The 21,980-nt window shown below is 37.3% G+C and overlaps 4 protein-coding genes and 2 long non-coding RNA genes across 7 annotated transcripts in view; 1 reads left to right on the forward strand and 5 right to left on the reverse strand.

The window, feature by feature from the left end:
- LOC123474684 (DNA polymerase theta-like) overlaps positions 1 to 18,089 on the forward strand; it is a 37,559-nt gene extending 19,470 nt beyond the window's left edge. The window contains exon 5 of the mRNA XM_045177114.1: positions 18,031 to 18,089. The gene's annotated coding sequence lies outside the window, so the exon portion shown is untranslated. The remainder of the gene's footprint in view (positions 1 to 18,030) is intronic.
- Positions 189 to 5,486, reverse strand: LOC116932496. 2 transcript variants are annotated; one of them, XM_045177109.1, is made up of 4 exons: positions 4,869 to 5,486; positions 3,663 to 3,811; positions 670 to 938; positions 189 to 582 (listed from the first exon to the last, which is right to left on the reverse strand). In XM_045177109.1, exons 2-4 carry the CDS (start codon positions 3,784 to 3,786, stop codon positions 292 to 294), a joined length of 684 nt encoding a protein of 227 aa, XP_045033044.1. In that variant the 5' UTR covers positions 3,787 to 3,811; positions 4,869 to 5,486; the 3' UTR covers positions 189 to 291. The 2 variants fall into 2 exon arrangements, with proteins under 2 accessions (XP_045033044.1, XP_045033045.1); XM_045177110.1 differs by having other exon boundaries at positions 4,853 to 5,486.
- Positions 4,914 to 5,536, reverse strand: LOC123474491 (keratin-associated protein 12-1-like). The gene is made up of 3 exons (XM_045176704.1): positions 5,513 to 5,536; positions 5,384 to 5,466; positions 4,914 to 5,325 (listed from the first exon to the last, which is right to left on the reverse strand). Exons 1-3 carry the CDS (start codon positions 5,534 to 5,536, stop codon positions 4,914 to 4,916), a joined length of 519 nt encoding a protein of 172 aa, XP_045032639.1.
- LOC123474687 lies at positions 6,758 to 7,102 on the reverse strand. Its single transcript, XR_006649612.1, has 2 exons — positions 6,962 to 7,102; positions 6,758 to 6,897 (listed from the first exon to the last, which is right to left on the reverse strand). It is a non-coding gene; the product is annotated as an uncharacterized LOC123474687 (long non-coding RNA).
- LOC123474492 lies at positions 11,872 to 13,402 on the reverse strand. Its single transcript, XM_045176705.1, has 5 exons — positions 13,211 to 13,402; positions 12,825 to 13,157; positions 12,608 to 12,767; positions 12,333 to 12,545; positions 11,872 to 12,253 (listed from the first exon to the last, which is right to left on the reverse strand). Exons 1-4 carry the CDS (start codon positions 13,400 to 13,402, stop codon positions 12,394 to 12,396), a joined length of 837 nt encoding a protein of 278 aa, XP_045032640.1. The 3' UTR covers positions 11,872 to 12,253; positions 12,333 to 12,393.
- Positions 17,185 to 18,271, reverse strand: LOC123474685. The gene is made up of 2 exons (XR_006649610.1): positions 17,454 to 18,271; positions 17,185 to 17,379 (listed from the first exon to the last, which is right to left on the reverse strand). It is a non-coding gene; the product is annotated as an uncharacterized LOC123474685 (long non-coding RNA).
- Between the last annotated feature and the right edge of the window lie 3,709 nt (positions 18,272 to 21,980).

Consider the following 21,980-nt stretch of genomic DNA (forward strand, 5'->3'; position numbering starts at 1 on the left):
TTTCAATTCATTATTCATGTAATCATTGTATTCCCTTTTTCTGTGTTAAGAATAATACAAACGTTTTCAAGTCAAGTGTGACAATAGTACGCAAATGTAATTACCTTGAATTTGTCTTCATCTTCATTGAAAGTAGGATCTTCTCTTTCAGCAGTAAGCTCGTCGTCAGGTCTGTGATTTGACTTTGGCTTTTTAGCCGGCCCCCTACAATTTAAATTTAGATTTTTTTTTTCCTTGAGACCTCAGACTTTGTCCGCATAGTCTTCAAGCGGGTATCGATGAATCCGTTGGTCAGTTTTGGATTGTAATAGTGGGTATAATGGTCAAGCTAGAGCCCTCGTGACAGGGGATGGCCAAACATGGAAAAGTTGTAACGATTGCCTTTGCAAGTTCTTCTTTTAGGCTGCTCGGTGGATAAAAATCTTCTTTCCCAGACAGCATGCACATATGGCTCACCAGTATTCGGACTAAAGTTTTTCTTTCTTCTATTTCCAAATACGCTTCGTTACGATCCATAAATGATTTTACTATTTGTCTTCCATCAGTTGACTCCTTCAAGATCGAAATGACTGGAAACTTTTCCTGAAAAAAAAATTAAACCAATTAACAAATAGATTCTTTTAGTATATGTTAGGAAAATTAGTGAATGCTATATGAGCATATGGATACTTCAGAGTTGCTAAGAGGATCTGCCGCTACTTCAGTAAGTTTTTCAATTACGCTAATCAGATCATCGTTTCTTTCTTCAAAATCCATTACGCTGTCGTTTGCACATATTCCAGAATGGTTGACACTTTTCCTCAAGATAGCAGATGCACTTTCAACCACCAGATTCTTTAAAAGTTTTTGCAATTTGATGCTATGGCCGATAGACAAATTCAATCCATCTATTTGTTTTTCAGACAAGGACAGAAGGCATTCTCCATCAATGTCTTCTCCTGACAAAAAAAATTATATAAACGATAATTTAAAAATAGAGTTTTCGATAGGAAAAAACCCCAAAAAGACAAGAAGAAAGATTGACGATTTAAGATAGGAGTGCGAAAATTTAGGGGCGGAGGCAATTGAAATGATACGATACTTTTTTAAACCCAATGTCTCGGTGAAACAAAACACGTTGCATCGCCTTCTTTAAAATTCTGGAGGATCCATAATGGCTCACAATCCGGTAACGTTTCAAATCTTATTAAGACAAGGTTCTCAGGGAGTGATAATGTTTCAACTTGAAATGAGTGAAAATGATCGTTGAAACATACTGTTCTGCATGATGTTACAGCAAAATATAATGCTTTGTCCTTAACGGCCATTTTACTCACAAGTCCAAATTCAGGGTAGCCGCTGTCGGTTTTAAAACTAGGCTTAATCAAAATGACGGATCCTGTACGATATTCCCTTCCCTTGAATTTGACCCATTTAGGAACTTTAAAATCGTTACGAAACGTATCATAATTTAAATTTTGAAAAACATTTATTGCCCGTAGGCTATTATCGCTGCTAAAAAAAAATCGTCGGAATGAAAAATTTCATTGTTCAAAATCGCGGCACAAGATACGGTCTGCAGATGAAAGGCAACACTTTTGGCAATGTTAACAAAATTACAATTGTTATGAGCAACTCGTTTGCATATGTTGTGGTATGCTTCGTAACGCATGCACCAATATCGAACCGGTGGGTCATTTTCCCTAATGACAGCTGGGTAATGAATTAAATGATGGAATTTATTAATTGGGTTGATATCTGGGAACAACTTGTTAAAACATAAAAAAATTTGATTATTCAAGTCTTCAAGTATGACAATATGTTCCAAGGCAATACTTGGGGCAAAAACGATATCCATTATCCTATTTAACATTAAAATAAGTTCAAAATAAGGATCAGCAACTTCTATTAAATCTCCGATGATCAACGGAGTCATTCGAATCAAACACCAATTTTGGGAAGCACGTTGCTTTGTGCTATAATTTCCCCTCTTTCGAATTAAAAAATCATTGAATTTTGGCGAAGGCTTGTTTTTTTTATCATAATAGCTATAACTAAAGCGTATCAAACGCTTATTAAGTTCCTTGGCTAGGAAACAGTACTTCCCACCTATTGAAAATTGTCGAAAAACAAGCATAATCAAAAATGGAACTATGCCTTCCAAAAAATCATGCATACAGTCGAGAATTAAATTATTAGCAACGTGGAAAAAACGGCTTCTGTTCAAGTGGCAATTAAATTTAATTCCGGTAAGGGGAGTGGATTGGCCATTTGTCAACTTTGCCTCTCTTGCAGACACATCATAATTATCTTTTGTTCGCATTTCCAATGCACGCGGATTGGAATTACTCTTTATTTTATCCCTGCTTAAGAGGCAAAGTCGGCAGAATTTTGTGGCAGATGGTGACGAAAAGCCAAACAATTCGTGAATCCCCTTTGTGTCGCCGCAAATCGAGGAAATTGTACCATTGATCCGAAATCCTGGGATTTCAGCAATATCTAACAAGATCCCCTCGTTCGATTCAAGAATATCCATTTCTTTAAACAATTCATCAATGATAAATCTAAATTCGCTATCTTTCAAATGTTTACTATAACAGACCGCAAAGGGATGAATATGTTTCCAAACCGTGAATTTTCCAGTGGAGCCAAATTTTCAATTCTAAAACAGAACATCCCCAACTCATGTTTTTTAGTTTTACTCCCAAGCGGATTGGTCACTTCTGTTTCATCAAAAAATAATTGGAATCGAATCGCAGAAGGGAAGGCTTTAAAAAAAGAACTGTTTTTAAAATTATTTGTGTCCCGATGACTTCTAATGAAGCCATCATCACTGGCACTTTCCTTAAAACATCTATCTCGGAATTCTTTTTTAGAGAACAATGTACTTAAAGTATCCCGTAGGGGTATGTACTGGAAAGTATTATTTTTTGTTTGGGGAAATGAGTTTCCACTGGAGTCAATTCGAACAGGGTTGTTACTTTCTGTTGAAATAAATAGAGTTCTTGGCTCAACAAAATTAAAATTACTTTTGAAAAAACTTGATCTTTTTTTTCCGTATTAAAATTTTTAAGAAGCGACGTAATGGACGTATTATTTTGACGATTATCGTATTTTTCGAAAATGGCCCCAAAATTGTTAGCTATGAAATCTAACGCGGTGTTAGAAACTAAATGCTGAGATTTTAGATTTAACAAAAACGACGCTAAATTTCTTTCAAGTTCTCCGTATGCCCAATCGTTTTCGAGAGAAGGTTCATTTAACATTTCAATACAATCATCATTGATTGCGGCGCCATCTACTGGACCAGAATCTACGGCGGGATTTGGAAAAGCGAAATTTTCAGCAAAGACAGTATTAACACTTCGTCGATGAGTTCCACTACACCGCATTAAATGATTTCTAAAATTAGAAAATGAATTAAAAATCTCTTCACATCCATTCTGAGCGCATACAAGTGGAGTTCCACTAGCGCTGCTACAAGTATGTAGAGCGTGTATCGTTCGAAGATGCGAAGCTAAGTTTTTGAATTCCCCTTCGATAAAAGTGCGAGGGTATTTTAGCAATACACATAAAACAATAAAAACCCTCGATATTGGACACAGAGGAAGAAGGTGCCATTTCAGAAAAAAAATCTTAATTATTAATTGCCATTAAAAGTGAAAAAAAAAATTATACCGTACCTTTCAGTTTTGCAGCAATGCTTGGATCAAAGCTGATGGAGAGCAGAAACGATTCCAAATCGGTCGCTGTTAGGTCGGAAACATCAATGTTGCATGGCGTATAACTGGCACAGTTAGACGCCATATTCTCCAAAAAGAGAGAAAAGAACCTGCAAGGGAACGAACATAAAGATAATTAATAAAAGCAACAGCTATTTACTAGAGAATATCAACAAACTGATTTTCGCAATCGTTACCAATCAAAGCACGAACACTACAATTTTGAATTGAAATGTTATCGGTTACATTTGCAATATCATAATTCTTGTCACACACACTCAAATGGTGATAAAAATTAGCAAAGGACTTAACTTTCTGCCTACACCCATTTTGACCACAGCAGAGCTCATCAATTTTTTTTCTTTTCCACCCGTTTTGAAACCATGTTGTGTACGGAAATACTTAGTAAGTGCTGAATATGGCCCAGGTATTACACAACTACATTTAAAACATTGAAACCCGTTTGTCCTTCGCACACGATCCGTTTTGATGCACTAGAAAATGAGTGCTCAATACAGGTCTTGAAAAAAAAGTAAAACACCAATAAGAAAAAGATAAAATTGTACAGAACTAACAAAAGATGATTAAGTGCTCCTCCATTGTTTAAAAGATAGATACCACGCAATACCTCAGCAGCTTAAAAAATGGTGGGGGACGCAAGCAAAAAAAAAAATGTCCGGAAATGCAACAATCATCAAAATGCCTAGCTGTAGAAAATCAAAAAACCACAACGACCGTTTGAAAAAAAAAAAATACCCTTTCAAAGCGAAAAGTAATCGTAATGGGGCACACCATTTTGGTGCTGAACGCAAGCAAAAAAAAAATGTACGGAAGTACAACAAACATCAAAAGCGTAACTGTAGAAAATCAAAAGACCACAACAATCGTAAAAAAAAAAAAGAAAAAAATTTCCCCTTTCAAAGAGAAAAGTAATCGCAATGGCGCACATCACTATGGTGCTGGACGCAAGCACAAAAAAGTGTACGGAAGTACAACAAACATCCAAAAGCCTAACGGTTGAAAAGTAAAAGCCCACAACAATCGTTAAAAAAGAAAACAGAAAAAAAGGCGTCTTTCAAAGAGAAAAGTAATCGTTTTGGCAACGAAGCAGCATGAAAAACGTTGCAAGAAATCATAGCGCACTACGTAACTGAAATTGGTATTTACGGTTTGCGAATCCTTTCCTAAACTCCTAAAAGCAGCACTACCGTCTCAGCAGATACAAGACGGACAGCTGGGCAGATACAAGATGGCAGCCGGGCACACACAGGCCGGGCAGCTGGGCAGACACAAGCCGGGCAGCTGAGCAGACACAAGCTGGGCAGCCGGGCAGCTGGGCAGACACAGGCCGGGCAGCTGGGCAGACACAGGCCGGGTAGCTGGGCAGACACAGGCCGGGCAGCTGGGCAGACACAGGCCGGGCAGCTGGGCAGACACAGGCCGGGTAGCTGGGCAGACACAGGCCGGGCAGCTAAGCAGACGCAGGCCGGGCAGACACAGGCCAGGAAGGTAGGCAGACACAAGCTGGGCAGTCGGGCAGACACAGGCCAGGAAGGCCGGGAAGACACAAGCTGGGCAGTCGGGCAGCTGGGCAGACACAGGCTGGGAAGGTTGGCAGTAACGGCTAACCAAGTACAAGTTTAACTTCACAGAAAGTTCTCCAAAAGTTAAGCGGAAGTAACTCCAAAGGTTCACCGAGAGTGTAGTTCCAGAAATTGTACGAAAAATTACAAACGGCGCACAGAACAACCTCCACCAACGAACACTAAAACGAAACGAACAGCACGCGAAAATTCGGAAGTAGAATGTACCATTCTTTGCTTTTCTATATTCATTCCCTAAACGCCTTGCCTTTCTATATTAGATTCCCTAAACACCGGTGAATGAATCTTCTCACAAAATAGTAAACTACATTTTACAATAACTTGTAATAATAAGTATTGAAACTGTTATTTCTTTAAAAAATTGACTTGATTTCAACTTTCAGTTGGTAAGTTAATTTGATATACTTATTTCATTGAATTACATAAATTGTAGAAATAATATTTACGCGTTAGGGTTTAAAGGTAACGTCTAAGGGCAATACAGTCGGCAATTTTTGACGCTACGTTTTCATAAGTGAAACGTACAATAATACCAGGCAGGTTTACTTTTTACAGTAATAACGTTATGTTATTGTAATTATTTTCTCACACTTAGAAACATTTGTTATTGCGTTTTGGTCAAACCAGCGTGATATTTAACCAAGTCCAAACGAGGGATAGTAAGTTGTTTAGTTGTAATTGAAATTATTTGAAGGCAGAACAATTTTATTTTTGATTTTATAATCATTTTGTCATATCGTATTGTTAATTTTTTTGTTTACCTTTTAGGCTTTAAAAGACGTTCTTGTTTTATGGTTTAAACCCAATTCACAAGCTGGTAAATCACTCAATAGTACAACCCTATGGATGTTGGGCAAATTTACTGTTGGTAAACATTTACTGGTTATTGATTATTACAGCCAGGTACAAGAATCACATTGTCATCAACAAATAATTAAAGTTACGTCAAATGTTCAGCTGCAATTGGTGAAGGTTGTGGAAGCTTTGGCCAACTCTAATTATAAAGTGAAGGGTAGACTTTACGTTTAACTTGAGACTAGAGTCCATTTTTTCATCTTAAACCTTTTTCAAAGGTGCTTGTTTGGATGCAGTCTATGAATGGGTCAACCACAAGTGGACCACAGTTCATTATCAAGATGTCCTGTTATTAACGCTCTGCCTTGCACCATTGGGCTTTTTACATTTGTGATGGGAGCCTCTGTTGCAAAAGCGGTATGTTCTACTGAGACAGAAAAGAGTGTCATCCAACCTGGATCTAATTGACTGGATGTACATTGGTCCTTGTTGGTGCTTCATCATTTCAACCTCGACACTTGTCATTCTTCTTTCAATCATGAATTTCTTAGTGCATATAACAGATTTTCAAAATGAGGGCAAACTATTTTTGTTATTGCAATTGACGACTAATAAAGTGTAAAATTTACTAGACAATTTCAAAACATTACAAAAATCTAATTTAAAAAGTGAAGAAAAGGATTTGTGTATTCAACCTCTGTTACGTGTTCTGTGTGGTTGAGGATTAAAACCAAACATGTACTCAACCTCATCAACAAGCACGTTGAGGGCCATCATCCTTAACTCATTCTGGTTGGCTGAAAAACAAAATTATCTTATTATGATTTTACTTTCTAAATATATAATCAAAATTAAACTTACTTCCTACGCCCAAAAAACGAAAACGCACACCAGGCATACTTGGGATATATCCACATCTACCAGGGGATTCCAGCAGTGATTGGGGAACCTGGTTGGCAGGAACAATTTACAAATATCTAGTTCGTCTCTGTAAACCAAAGCTGCATACAGCTCTTCCATTTCTATCAAAGTTTTCAAAAACTAATAAGTTTAACAAGGATCAGTATGGGAATGCTGCTTGTGGTGACTGGTGATGTTTGGGATGTTATGCCTACCAATTCTTTCTTTTTGGTAGAGACTTAATGCTCTACCATATAGCAGAGGAATGGTAGATGATTTACTAATCCCCTACTCATTGAAAGTAGAATACATTTTCTACGTTTTCTCTACCTTTTCGGTTCTACCATTTATGGTAGCCAAAAAGTGGAAAAAAAGTAGAAATCAAAAACTGAGAGTGTAGGTGGTGCATTAGGAATGATGGTGCATAAGAAAATTAAAAGTCCTAAGTTTGATGTAATAGTGTAAGTGGTATTCCTTCCTGTAGAGAAAATAGAATAAGATTCGGTAAGGATTACTATGGTGCTGGGGCAATATTGAGATGTGAAATCATCACGATATACCTGCAAACGGTGAAGAAACAAGTAAAAGGGCCTCTCTGTGCGCTGAGATTGAGCATTGAGAACCTAACCAGATTTACATTTCTTCCATAACCGTCTTGATGAATAGTAAAGCTCGTTCAAATCATCTGATGGCCTATAGACTAGGCTTCTTTAGGATGGATCATCAAATTGATAGTATCAGCTTGTTGATTCTCCTAACAGAAGAACTCTGCCCTAGTGGTGATGAATTTCATCCACCTAAACTAAGTCACAGATCCTTTGGATGCGGAGCTTTAGTAGTTACGTAAATGTAACCTATTGAAGTCAAGAAGCACCGGAATTTCCTACCACCATAAGTGCAGGGCTGCACGTTAAAACCGTACAAGCCGAGAGACGGGATACCCTGTACTGGGTGACGAATAGCAATGAAAGGGTAACTATTATACCAGTGATGGTATAATACCTACCTATGCTACCAGACACCTCTAGCGTTAAGACATAGATTAATGATTAGTATAAACATACGAGTTCTAAGGGATATTTGATAAAGTTTAAGGGAAGTTATATACTTGGAATTAAGCTAAGCTACGAACGACATGAGAGTTTAATATCAATCGTTGTTTGTTTCCTTTGCACTCACGTACCGGTGGGCACATTTTGGAAAATGGGGTCTTGAGTCGGGATAATATTGAATGGCAAAAAATACAGGGACATTGTGTCGGGGGACAGGGACTTAAAGTCGGTAATATATGAAGAAATTTTAAGGCACGGGGTTTTAAGTCGGGGTTACATTAAATGAAAAAAAGACACAGGGGCCTTGCGTCGGGGGCTAGGGGTTTTGCGTTGTCATTAATTAACGAATAAAAATATTTTTTTAAGTTATGGGGGTCTTGCGTCGCAACGTGGGGGTCTAAAGTCGACCCCCCCTGGGGTCTTATGTCGAAGGGGTCTAAAGTCTCGCTCCCTGGTACAGTACAGTATATTAGTATGTTATTTCTTTCAGTTTTTATTTGATGTCAGCCAATGTTTTCAAATGTTTAGGTGCAGTTCCTATCCTCAGCCCTACAGTGTGCAAAAATAGATTGTGGAAAAAACTGCCCATGCTGAATCTGCACAATGCTGGCTTCGTGTAAGTGACCTATCAACAGTAATTTTGGTTCATTGACTTTCACATGCAAATATATGACAAATATTTATATTAGTAAACTGTTATTGAACACAGGACTACACGGCATTAAAAGACTCTTCCCTTAAGGAAGTAGCTGTGGACTTTCTTTAGATGACTCTTGTATCAGAAATATTTTCCTGCTTCTTGGAACAAGGAACATAGGATGCCTTGATGCCAATGAAGTGTCATTGGAAACATTGTAAAAAAATGTTAAGGTATTTGACAAATCTGTAATCATGTTAATAAAGGGACTTTTTTGTTATTCTTAAATTAGCAGGAGAAACCTAAAGTTGGAGGATGATACATTTGTTTCCCATTGCTAGTTTTGTAAAACAAATGGTAAATTGGTAAAAAAAACATGTCACCTATTACTTTAAATAAATTGTTTTCAAAAGTGGAGATTAATTCCAAATCTTCAGCTTCCCAGGCAGACACCCATCCACAAAGCCATGGGTGATAGATGATATTCACAGCGGCACGACTGCGTTGTAAATTGGAATCACTTTTATAAAGCCAAACAGGTATAGACCACGAACGGATGCTGAGTTGTCAGTTTTCAAAATGGTCGAAAATCTCGATTGTGGTAAGGCAGCCTAAAATTAACACAGGCTTCTTATGGAGACCCTTTTTTAATTAAATCATTAAGTGAGAAATAACTAGTCTTTTCTATTTATTATTTTTTTTTCTGATAAGTCATCATTCTAGCTAGTAGCTTGTTTTTTTTTATTCCTGAAAAACTATGGTATATATATTAATAATATTTTTTTCCGGGGCTGTTTACATAAGTTCGTCGGCTAGTCTCAGTTTCAAATTAGTCGGCCGCCATTCTCATCTGTCAAGATGACTATTTGCTTTATTCACGGTTGCAAGAATAATAGTAGGAAATTAAGTGCTAGACATGTTAAATTCTTCTGTTTGCCATCAACTAGTGTTAGATTTTCAAAAGAACTGAATGATCAAGAGTTAAAAAGAAGACTTGAGCAATTCCATAGTGATTGTAAGTTGAATTTTATTTAGGATTAGTGAAATGCATAAAATTTTTACAGTGTTACTCAGCCAAAGCTTTAAATTTGCATTCAGTGTATTGGCTGCGTTTTCCATCCACGTTGGGAAGTACACTTTTTTATTAAGAAGGTAATCTATTGTGGCATTGTAAAAAAATTAACACAATTATCAAACAGGTAACTTATTTCACAAAATTTTAATGTTATAGCCCTGACATCACTCTTTTATTTTCCCTTTTCCAGGTATCGGAATCCCACTAGGTTGACCGGGGCAACAACCAACAATTGAATAGTCAATTAGAAAGCAACCTTCTAAGCCTAGAATCAATAACTAAGAATAAACCATTAAAGCTAATTAGGTATTTTTCAATGTAAAAATGTAATTAAATAATCAAATAATCAAAACAATTTGTTCGTGTCACTCTTCACTCATTGTATTTGCTTTATGTTGTTTATGAATAAAACACTTGCTGCTTACTCTTTAAAACACATTGAGTTTTTATTTAAAATGTACTTGTGTTTAAATACATTCTTGGTAATTTAAAACGTTGGAATATTAATAATGAGAAGTTAGAATTCAAATTTGAATTACGCACGTCATCAAAATGGCCGCCGCAATGAGTGCCGGGAAGGGGCCAAGGGAACAACATTTTATTGGAATTTGTGGTTCTTAAACTATAAAAATCGAAGTAAAATATAACATCAAAACATGCTAGAGATAATAAAGAATCTTAGTAATATATTTTCTGTTTATTTTGGTGTATATTAGTAACCAAACAACGTACCCAAAAATGTCTATTTTTGACACTCCCCCCTCCCCTAAAATGTCATAAAATAAAATAATTAATTACGTTCTAAGTTTTCAGCGAATTTTCGTAAGTTTTATGGCAATCGATAGGTATTTAAAAGCGCTATCTATTTGGTGAATTTCATCAACAAATATTGAAACGCAAAAAAATTTGATTCATTTAGAATTTTTTTCCGTTTCAATATTTGTTGATGAGAATAATTTTTGAACGAGTCCGTTTTTGTGTCTTTTGTAAACTTGATCTTACAATACAGAAAAAAGTCACTTAAAAGTTCTAATTGTTTATTTTACTGACATAGTTGTGAGTTCTAGCAATTTAATGCATCCGCTAGAATTTGATTCTTTACCCATTCTCCATCAAAGTTCAAACGGGCGTTACGAAACCAGGAGACGCTTTCGAAATTTCCATGAAAGATAACATGAAAGTACAGACAAATGTACTTCAAGTCAAACACACAAAAAAACAAGAAATGTAAAAATTTTCACTTCAGCACGTACACGTCATTTATATTTGAATGTGCTTAATCTTGGGGTTTCTTCTTTAGCTACTTTAGCGAATAAACCGATGTTAAATATGTCTCTGTTATTAGCTGACAAACCGATCCCGCATCTTAATCTTATATCGCCTTGTTATTAGCGGCTCCAATCGCTAATAGTCAAATTTTATTAGCTGTTGGAGTCGCTAATAACAAGGCGATATCATACAAATATTCTTAGATTCTTGAATCTATTTGCTGTTCCAACCGCTAACAAAGACGGTTTTGACTTGCTTGCCAAGCCAATCAGAGGGCCAGAAAAGGTCCGTTTTTCTTGTTTTTTTCTGTGCTTTCTCGCTTTAGCGTTCACGAGGGAGGGGCGCTTGCGTTTAACGTCGGGGCCCCTCCGGGGCGACGTTAACGCAGCCCCTTCCGAGCACGGTCGAAGCGCCACACGGCGCGAGACACCGTTTACCTGTATGTCGTACAAAAAGTTAAATTCATTTCCTTCCTCGTGAACGCTATAGCGTGAAAGCACTGAAAAAAACAAGGAAAACAGCCTTATACGGCCGTTATTAGCTTGTTATTAGCTTGTTATTACCTTATCACCTTGTTATTAGCGACTCCAACAGCTAATAAATACATTTTGTTAGCGGTTGGAACAGCAAATAGGTTCAAGTATCTAAGAATATTTGTATGATATCGCCTTGTTATAAGCGACTCCAACAGCTAATAAAATTTGACTATTAGCGGTTGGAGCCGCTAATAACAAGGTGATATAAGATTAAGATGCGGGATCGGTTTGTCAGCTAATAACAGAGACATATTTAACATCGGTTCATTCGCTAAAATAGCCAATGAAGACGACCCCTTAATCTTCCCGCTTCATATTTAATCGATAGTTAAGTTGAAAAGAATCGAACCAATTTGTTCAAGTACAGTGCATGATTAAGAATGATGATGCATGTTAGTGTGATTGTCATCGTTAGTGGACAAATCTAGCCTCTTATTTGCACTATTGATCATGTTGCCAGGCATTTACAACAAAGTCAAGTAACTTCCTTCCAAACTAAGGCGAAGATAATACTCTCCTACCATTCTCATTTAATCTATAGCAACATATGAGCTGATAAGTTTACTTATCGATGACGATATGGACGTTGCACCACACTAAACTGTCTTCGAGAGCTTCAACGAGCGTTGATAGTTAAGTTTTGTTTCCAGCATATTTCGTTGTTGCCTCCAGTACCTTGTACAACTGTTGACTTTTGATTAGTTAGGCTACAATTGTAAATTTTGCTGTTATTACAGTAGAAAAAAAAACGTCACTTGTTCACCTTTGACAGTGATTTTTCTCCATCCTCTAAAAAAGAAGGCACAGTTCCAGGTTCATCAGCGTCATTTTGGGAGAGCACTACTGGAGCCATCTTCCTCGTCATCCTCATCAACCATTGGAATTATTCTTGCGAACGGCTTAACTTCTTCATCAGATTCGTCATCTGCATTTTCAGTCAAACTACTTATTTGCGTGTCTCTTCCAGAAAGTGAATCTACATGGTAAAATAAGTTAGCTAAGCATACAACGAAAAAACAAATCTTCGACACAACTTACCAGGGAATTTTCCCGAGCAGAGGGCCAATAGTTCTTCGACGTTTGAGGTTTCATTGTTTTGTGTGCACTTCAACTTAGGAATAATATCTTCTTCTTCAGCACTATCACTCACGTCCAGGTTTGGAGTGAGATCCTCAAATGAACTAGAACATCCGATTCCCTGAAACATTAAAATTGCATTACAAAATGAAATTAACGCGCCAATTAAGATATTTACTTTCAAACTAGGCTTCACATCCGATCTTAGGATAGATGTACTTTGATCTAAACACGAATCCAGCTTTTTTGCAGCTACTTCAAAGTTGAGCGGAGGTTCAAAACCATTACTTTGATCGTCAGACTGGTTAGATGTTTGTACTGCTGATTTACTTTTGACTTCATCATTTTCTTCGTAACCAAGAGAATCTTCTTGGTCTTGATCTTCGGGATCTTGGTCACTGTCTTCAGTCTCTTCCTCAACAAATGTAATTTTCTTCTTTTTCCCTTTTTTAGTGCGCTCAAAGTCGTACTGCCAAGAATCTGGGCAGGGAACTGCACCGTAACGGTCTGCCTATCCGGTATTTGCTGAATAGTCCATTCATCTTCTACACTACTTCTATGCACATCACAATTACTTAGCGGTGGGTTATCTTGAGGTTCAACCGCTACAATCTCTGACGATACGATACTTTCAAGCGTTTCTTCCAGCGAAGTGGGTTGGTTGGTGACTACGGTGAAGACCGGATCTTTATGTCTGGAGATTTCCGGTTCAACAATGGTTTCAGTAACATTGGTGTTTGAATTCAGAATAGCCATTTTTGATCCACAATGAGTTTTACTTTTGTTGCTATACATCTTATGACTGTTTGAGAATTTTTATAGAAGCTTTTCTTCATACTGGAAGGGATCTTCATTGGAGCTTGAAATATTGGGTTCTCGTAAAATTAGTTCTCCACTATTTACTACACGAACATCGGCAGAAGTTGCAAAGGGAGATTTATCCTCTGAAATGTTTGTGGGATCTTTAGTAGTTTTTGGTTCACTTGCAATGGCTTCTTCAAATATTATTTCCACTTCTGCCTCACTACTTCCATTTCTTCCACAGTCTACTGAATTCTGTAGATGATCAGGCACGAAAATATCAAATTCTTTTAGAATACTTAAAAATTCTGTCTTTGCTTTTGACTGAACACAGCAGCTTCCCAGAATAGATGTACTCAAGAACACAAAACAGTTCTTCAAAGCTCAGATCAATTGAGATGCAGACATCTAGGTCTAACTCACAATCAGGTAACAGGATGGAAAAGAACCGGCTGGCAGCAGCAACAACACCTGTGTAAAATATTTTATGAAATCATTTCAAGAAATACAGCATTTTCTAAAATTTTGAACCTCATCCAATCATACTTCTGTTAGCACGGAGCTTGTTTTGTAAGCTGTGTTGTTCATTATTGTCATCTGGAGACTGGCAAAAAAATGTAACATCCTGAAACATAAAAAAAATTCAGAGAATCAACGAGACAGACTAAAGAGGGACGCGGTATATCGTGTACGCGCACCGTGTACCGTGTACCGGTATATCGTGGAAAACGATCGTGGAACGGCTTGCTCCGCCCCCAAAGGGGAGGAGCCTATTATCGTGGAATAGGTCGATTTCCACGGTATATCGTGGAAAGCGATCGTGTACCACTATACGTATACATACACAGCAGACAACAGGCCCAAAGAATCAAAATTCAAACTTGACACGTGTGGTGAATTGTTTATTGACTTCATATACAAGGTAATTTGATAGATGTGTACATAATTTATTTCTATATTATTTTTCTAACATACCTTAATTTAGTAGTTTTAAGTACAATGTCTTCCAGGCCAAATAGAAAATGCAAAGCCACTAATCCACCTCTGTCAACAGTGTGTAAAAGTTCAAAGGTTAGTTAATCCTAATCATAAGTCATATAAAATTAATTAATTAATTGTATTTATAGTACTATATATTGAACTACTATATAGAACTACTATAGTTACTATATATAGAACTACTATATAGAACTACTATATAGAACTACTATATAGAACTATATACTAAAATAACTATATATACTAAAATAATACATGTCAATATTTATTTATATAGATATAAAATATCAACATGGCCGCGCACATCTAGATGCTACTTATAGAAAAGCTGCACCTGTACTTTTACTTATTGCTTTCCAACTAGATGATGCTTATTGACTATGCCTCTTGATCAAGTAGCCGACGGCTACTACAAGAAAACTGAATAATGGCCGAAATGATGGGTGCCGGCACGTTATGGCAATTTTTGTTTTTCGAAGGTTTTAGATGTAATTGTTCCAAATAAATTACGACCTATATTCCAAAACCTGGCTCCATGGTTCAGCATAAACGTACCATAAAATTTATGATTTCTTACAAACCCAAGTAGCCGAACATAAGGCCTAAAATGTATTAATTAAATTTAATAAATTTTCCATAACACCGAAAATACCTAAAAAAAATTTTTTTACATCTAAAATCTTAACAAAAACTAATGAGTTTTAGTGCTAAAGACTCACGTGGACTAGAACTTTGGAAATATATATAAATGAATGTTTAATGTGTACAAAAAAATTTCTTTTTGACCGAATTTGTTTTTCAAAGAAAGTCGGTTATGCCCGGTATAGACTTAGCGGACAATTTCTTTCTAGGAAAGCCAGTATAAATTTTATTTATTTTTCAGAAAATTACTTTTTTGTATAAATTTATATATATTTAGAAAGCTCTAGTCAACGCGATCGTTTTGCACTAAAATTTATTTGTTTTTGTTAAGTTTTTGTGTGTAAAAATTAATTTTCAAAAAAGTTTTTAAAAAGTTTGTAGGTGTCCCTCTATTGGCAAAATTTAGAATTTTTGAAATATTTTTGTCGTCTAGGGATAAACGTGGCATGTATTAATCAGTAATAAAGAAGCCCGTTGATTTTTATTATATATTTTCCATAATTAAAAAACAAATTCACTTCAATAAGGTTTATGTATTAACAATAACACATTATACAATAAAAGCATATTAACGGTGTATTAACGTTGTGTTTTGTATATATAGTACTATATACAAATACTATATATAAGTACACGCTGCCAGTACACGATATACCATCCAACGACAGTCGTCTGCTAGGCGTACTTCGTGGAAAACGTTGGTTAGGCCCCTCCCCTTTCAGGGCGGAGCAAGCCATTCCACGATGGTTTTCCACGATATACCAGTACACGGTACACGGTACGCGTACACGATATACCGCGTCCCGACTAAAGAGGAAATTGGCAAAATAAGGTGGTGTATATAATACACACAGCACACAAAGCTTGCAAAATCTTATTGTTTAAAAATAATGGAAAATCTAATTGTTGAGAAACAGCCATAATCATGTCTTACAGTGAATTGTTCTTTTTTCCTTCCATCCATCCATCAACAAGAAATGATGCAGACATACTCCATGGTTAATTCCTACAATCTTAACTGGACCTTCACTACTCATTGTTTTTTTTCCTTTTAGATGCCATTCCCATGCCGCAAAAGTGGCCTTTGTAAAAACGAAGAACACGCTAATAAAAAAAATCTTTATGTTCAAATATAGCGTTTTTTTTTTCACAACCCAAACAGTTTCCACTAGCCACTACTAGAAGAGGTGAGGGGATAAGGATAACGATGGACGATAGCAACACTACAGTTAATCTATTGGGGACCCGGTATTTCATGTATTTGGAACATGGGGTGGTATCTTGTGGAAATCACCATGGAAGTTGCCAACGGCAAAGCGTGTCGCGGAACGTTTTCAATCCGAAAACATCATTATAACAAAGCCTTGCAGTTTCCGTGTAAATTCTAATTTACGAATAATTTTCGAAAAAAGTAGCAATGTCATAAATGAACATTACGAGAAATTCAATAACGCATACGATCAATTCATAAGTAAATCAAAAAATTTGGGAATTCGATAAAAAAAAACGGAAAATGTTATCGACGTGGTCCGGCTAGCGACGTGCACGGGACCTATTTAGTTCGTATAATGTAATGCAAACATTTTTTATGCACTAGAAAAATTGATTGATGTGTACAAACAATACGTGTATACAGCTCATAAATTAAAACTTACCCGTAAAATAGAAAAGTAATAAAAAAATAAAAAACTGCGGAATTGTTGTAAAACTTGCAGCATGATGTTTTCGGATCTGGAATCAAGGTATTTAAAGGTTCTATGTACGATTATTGGATGTGTTGGGTGGTATTGAGATGTGAAATCATCACGATATGCCTGTAAACGGTGAAGAAACAAGTAAAAGGGCCTCTCTGTGCGATGAGATTGAGCATTGAGAACCTAACCGGATTTACACTTCTTCCATAACCGTCTTGATGAATAGTAAAGCTCGTTCAAATCATCTGATGGCCTATAGACTAGGCTTCTTTAGGATGGATCATCAAATCAAGCTTGTTGATTCTCCTAACAGAAGAAATCTGCCCTAGTGGTGATGAATTTCATCCACCTAAACTAAGTCACAGATCCTTTGGATGCGGAGCTTTAGTAGTTACGCAAATGTAACCTATTGAAGTCAAGAAGCACAATTTATTTATTTAAGATATTAATCATCAATCCACCAAGGATGCAATTTCCATTGGTGTCAAGCTATCTTGAAGAAGATTCGCGACCTAAAGCTTTCTTCAGCTTATAACAAAAAAGGGCCCAATCCAATTCGAGATTTTGTATTCCGTCTTCTTTGCCTTGCGTATCTTCCTGGTAATATTTCGTTAATTATTTGTTAGAAAATGTATTTAACTTTTAAATTTTTTTTTTAGCTGAGAAAATACCTTCCGTATTTGACGGTTTGCGGGACTCAGCACCACAGGAACTGGCAAGGCTGCTGGAATACATGGACAAGAATTGGATTCGTGGTCGGTTTTGGACACCGGAAAACTGGTCTAGTTTCAACCTGCTTCTGCGAACAAACAACTAATATTATTATGCTGCAAACGGCAGCTGATTGCAGCGAAAGCGAGTTACTGGGAACTAGGAGGAATTAGGTTTGAATCCTATTTAACCATAAGAAAATTAAAAGGAAGGTGGTGCATTAGGGAATAAGGCTAGGTGGTGCATTAGGAATGATGGTGCATAAGAAAATTAAAAGTCCTAAGTTTGATGTAATAGTTTAAGTTGTAGTCCTTCCTGTAGAGAAAATAGAATAAGATTCGGTAAGGATTACTACGGTGCTGGGGCAATATTGAGATGTGAAATCATCACGATATGCCTGCAAACGGTGAAGAAACAAGTAAAAGGGCCTCTCTGTGCGCTGAGATTGAGCATTGAGAACCTAACCGGATTTATCTTATTTGTCCTTATCTAAGAAATGTTTCCGGTTAGTAATTCTTTTTTTTTTTTCAAATATAGGAACTATCTTGCTTTCGGCGGATTATTCTCAGTTGGAACTTCGAATATTGCCGCTCCGCTTGAGCTACGATAAAAATCAGAAGAATACAGCACTAAAACGAGTTTTTAAAAATGCGCATCTGAACCGATACCTCTTTGAACTGCATTGTTGCTATTGATGGCTGGTAAGAATCTTCTTCTACCAAGAAGCGTAACCACAAATCCATTCGTGCGGCACTGGTTAACTGTGTTTGTTATAAAGCTTTGTTTACCTAAAAGGCATTGATGTAATCAGATTAGAAAGATTAGGCTATATCCAGAATCGACAACACACGTAGGGCTCGGCCCCGATCATTTTCGATCGGGGCGAACCGCGGTTTGCCGGCCAAAAATCACCAAACCGTCGGTTCGGTTTAGCCGTTTTTTACTTCGGTGCGGTTCTCGGTTTGGAATTCGTCAAACCGGTGCGAGCCGCCGCCATTTTGAAATTTTTTGAAAATTTGGCGGAAATTTCAAATCAACCAATCAAATCGCGTTGAGCGTAAAGTGGTGCCAATGGTTGCCAGGTGGGACCTGAGTTGAACTTCGAACTTTGACTGACTGACACTTAATTGAGTCAGGTCAGGCTGTCAGGCATTGCTGTTATGCTGAATGCTGTATACTGTATAGTCACATTCGCACCACAAGCTGTTTGAGTTTGACTGAATGCACAATGGCAAGTAAACGAGGATCAAAATCCAGCAAAAGTTTGGAGTCTTCAGCTTCAGGAGCGAAAAAACGAACAAGTTCGGCTTTATCAAGCATCAATGGTGAAACTGAAATGTTGTTCGACATTAGTGATGATGAACAATCAATTTCACGAACGTCTACTCCTTTCCGTAAGTATTAATACAATCATATGAATTAAATTGTTTGTATCTAATTGAAATTAACTATTTACAAAAGGCACAGAGACACATGCAATTTTCCCACTCGGTAGTGCTGGTAAAGGAAATGATGTAGAAAGTGTGTCAGAATCAGGGAAAGATAGTCGTAGCTCGACCTTGAGTTTTAAATGTGTTTTAAAGTCATGGGTATGGAAACATTATACTAAAATAAGTGAGTCTAGAGCTGAATGCAATTATTGCAAGAAAATGTTTATTGTAAGTGGTACGGGAACAATGTCTAAGCATATGCGTACAAAACACTCCACTCAAATAAATCTTGTGACACAAAGTACTTTAGATTCCTCTATACAAGTTGTGAAGCCATACAAGGTAACATTCATTTTGTGTTGTTAATTAACTACAAGTAACATTAATTTTTAAATTATAGTTCAATGCAGAGGCTGCTCATGCGGCATTCATCAAGTTTATTGTTGGAAACAATCACGCTTTCACTCTTGGTGAAGAAGAAGATTTTAGAGCCTTTTTATTGCAGCTACAGCCTATGTACAAACCCATCGGTGCGAGTTCTGTAAAAGATAGGGTGATGAAGATGTATGTGCAAATGAGAAGCAAAGTTATTGGGCGACTCAAGAACCAAAAGGTGGCTCTAACCACAGACTTGTGGACTTCCCCCAATAAGATTGCCTTCATGGGAATTACCGCGACGTTTTTGGACACCAAATTTAAACCAATGGATATCATTATTGGATTTCAACATATGGTTGGAGAACACACTGGCTTGAACATCGCAGAACAGTTTTACGATACAATCAAGTATTATAAACTGGAAGAAAATGTAAGTATATTCAAATGTAATTTGCCTCTAAATTTGTACTAATGTTCTGTTTTTTTCTCAGATATTGGCGATTACAACAGACAACGCTAGCTCAAACGAGATGTTCATTAATCATATTGTGCATTTGACGAAGAATAATTCCCGGCCATTCCAGAAAGATCTATGGATCCGTTGCTTTGCACACGTGATCAACCTCTGTGTGAAAAGTGCCCTTGAATCAATGTCAACATTGATTGAAAAGGTGAAACCTTTTTTAATATTAATAAGCCCAACTGTTACTTATTGGCATTTTCAGGCCCGGAATCTCGTTGTATCAATCCGAGCTTCTCCACAAAGGATTGCCAAATTCAAAAAAATCCTGCAAGCATGCGGTGTTCAATTGAAAGACGTGCAGTATGAAGAAGACGAACTGGTTTGTGCTGAAGGACAGATTATTGATCACGATCTGTTACCCATTTTGGATTGCCCAACAAGATGGAATTCCACATTTTTCTTCCTAAAACGAGCTTTAAAACTAAGAAATGCTCTTGATGAAATCGCGAAGGATTATGACCTTAGGAAAAACGAAATTGAAGCAAATGAGTGGCTCATTCTACAAGAAGTTTTTGATTTCCTGAAGAGTTTCGCTCTTATAACAACCTACATTGAGGCAACGAGTTATCCGACCTTGTCTCTAGTTGTTCCTTTGTACAACAAATTGCTAAATCTCCTTGAGGATGTGACGCTAGACGGAAGTAAACACCAGCTCATAAGAAATGGTAGTGCCGCCGGTTTGGACAAGTTGGCTAAATATTACGACAAGGCCTCTCCAATTGTAATGGTTGCAACCTTTCTGGATCCTCGATGCAAACTGGAATATTTTGAGACTCATGGGTGGAATTGTGGTGGTGAGAATGATAATTCATTCGCACAATTAGATGCTGACAATGTTGATCTCATTTCTAGTAGAGTAAAACCAGCGTAAGTTTATTTTGAATTGAATTAGATGCATTGATTAACTTACTAAGCACAACTCGTTTTTTTTAGGATTGATCTTATGTGGAAATCCTATAGTTTGCCAGCTGACAGCGAAACAACGATTGATAGGGATCCCAAACCCAAACACGGAAGTTCAAAATCCAAGACGGACCATTCTTTCATAGCTGCTATTATATCCACAAAAACTACTGAATCAAAAGCAGATGAATTGAAACAGTATGTGAATGAGGAAACCGAGCCCAGTAACTGTGATCCGACCGATATACTAAGTTACTGGGACCAAAGGTCTAAAAGATGGCCTAAATTATCAAACATGGCTAGAGATATGTTAAGCATTCCAGCCACTAGTGCAGGCAGTGAGAGGGCGTTCAGCACTGGAAAAGATTGTTTTTGAATTGCTAGGATGAGCCTTAATTCCGAGACTGTTGAAGCCCTCATCTGCTTGCGCTCATGGTTTAAAGCCGGTTTGATCAACGAAATTGATTCACGTTCACACAATCTGACTGAATTCGATATCGAAAACCTTGAAGAATGATGATTAAGAAAATTGTTGTAATGATGTGGGCAAAAATACAACTGGTTTTTCACATAATTTACGACTTATACTGTTGTGTAAACTGTGTAAAACTTGTTGTGTAAACTGTCTAAAACCGCGGTTCTAACGGGTCACACCGCGGTTCTTACGGGTCACACCGCGGTTCTTACGGGTCACACCGCGGTTTTTCCTAAAACCGCGGTGTATTGTTGTTTTTCCTAAAACCGTTTTTCTAAAACCGCGGTGTGACCCGTAAGAACCGCGGTGTATTGTTGTTTTTCCTAAAACCGTTTTTCTAAAACCGCGGTGTGACCCGTAAGAACCGCGGTGTGACTCAACAAACCGCGGTAAACCGCGGAAACCGCGGTGCGATCGGTTCCCAAAAATTGATAAACCGAACCGCACCGGTTTGGCCTTTTTAAAAAAAGGAACCGCGCGGTTCGGCCAAAATCGTACCCGATCGTCGCGGGGCCGAGCCCTAAACACACGATTAACTTACTGGGATACGTTGCGTGCAAAGTGTTAACAAAGAGTTGAGCCTCTTCTTCCCCGACTTCCAACTGTTCGGCTAAACTTTTACATCCCATGCCGTAAACAATCCCGTAGCAGATTTGTTTCGCTTGTTGCCTTTCATCGTCTCTGACTTCGTCTTGCTTTTTCTTTTTCGATACAATGCCGCGGAAAACATCGCCATCGGGTTGGCTAAGAACAGAACAAAGACCTTACCGAATCTTAT

Source organism: Daphnia magna, linkage group LG7 (genome assembly GCF_020631705.1).
Source record: "Daphnia magna isolate NIES linkage group LG7, ASM2063170v1.1, whole genome shotgun sequence".
NCBI lineage: Eukaryota > Metazoa > Arthropoda > Branchiopoda > Diplostraca > Daphniidae > Daphnia > Daphnia magna.

Excerpts from the sequence above, each read along its gene's own strand:
- LOC116932496 (XM_045177109.1), bottom strand. The coding sequence starts at position 3,786 with ATGGCGTCTAACTGTGCCAGTTATACGCCATGCAACATTGATGTTTCC. Across the intron at positions 939-3,662 it reads CATTGCTGCAAAACTGAAAG|GAGAAGACATTGATGGAGAA; the intron begins GTACGGTATAAT and ends TTTTTTTGTCAG. Across the intron at positions 583-669 it reads ATCCTCTTAGCAACTCTGAA|GAAAAGTTTCCAGTCATTTC; the intron begins GTATCCATATGC and ends TTTTTTTTTCAG.
- LOC123474492 (XM_045176705.1), bottom strand. The coding sequence starts at position 13,402 with ATGGCTATTCTGAATTCAAACACCAATGTTACTGAAACCATTGTTGAA. Across the intron at positions 13,158-13,210 it reads CACCGCTAAGTAATTGTGAT|GCAGACCGTTACGGTGCAGT; the intron begins GTGCATAGAAGT and ends AATACCGGATAG. Across the intron at positions 12,546-12,607 it reads CTGCTCGGGAAAATTCCCTG|ATTCACTTTCTGGAAGAGAC; the intron begins GTAAGTTGTGTC and ends TTTACCATGTAG.
- LOC123474491 (XM_045176704.1), bottom strand. The coding sequence starts at position 5,536 with ATGAATATAGAAAAGCAAAGAATG. Across the intron at positions 5,467-5,512 it reads ATATAGAAAAGCAAAGAATG|TGTTCGTTGGTGGAGGTTGT; the intron begins GTACATTCTACT and ends GTTTCGTTTTAG. Across the intron at positions 5,326-5,383 it reads ACTCTCGGTGAACCTTTGGA|CCGTTACTGCCAACCTTCCC; the intron begins GTTACTTCCGCT and ends GTACTTGGTTAG.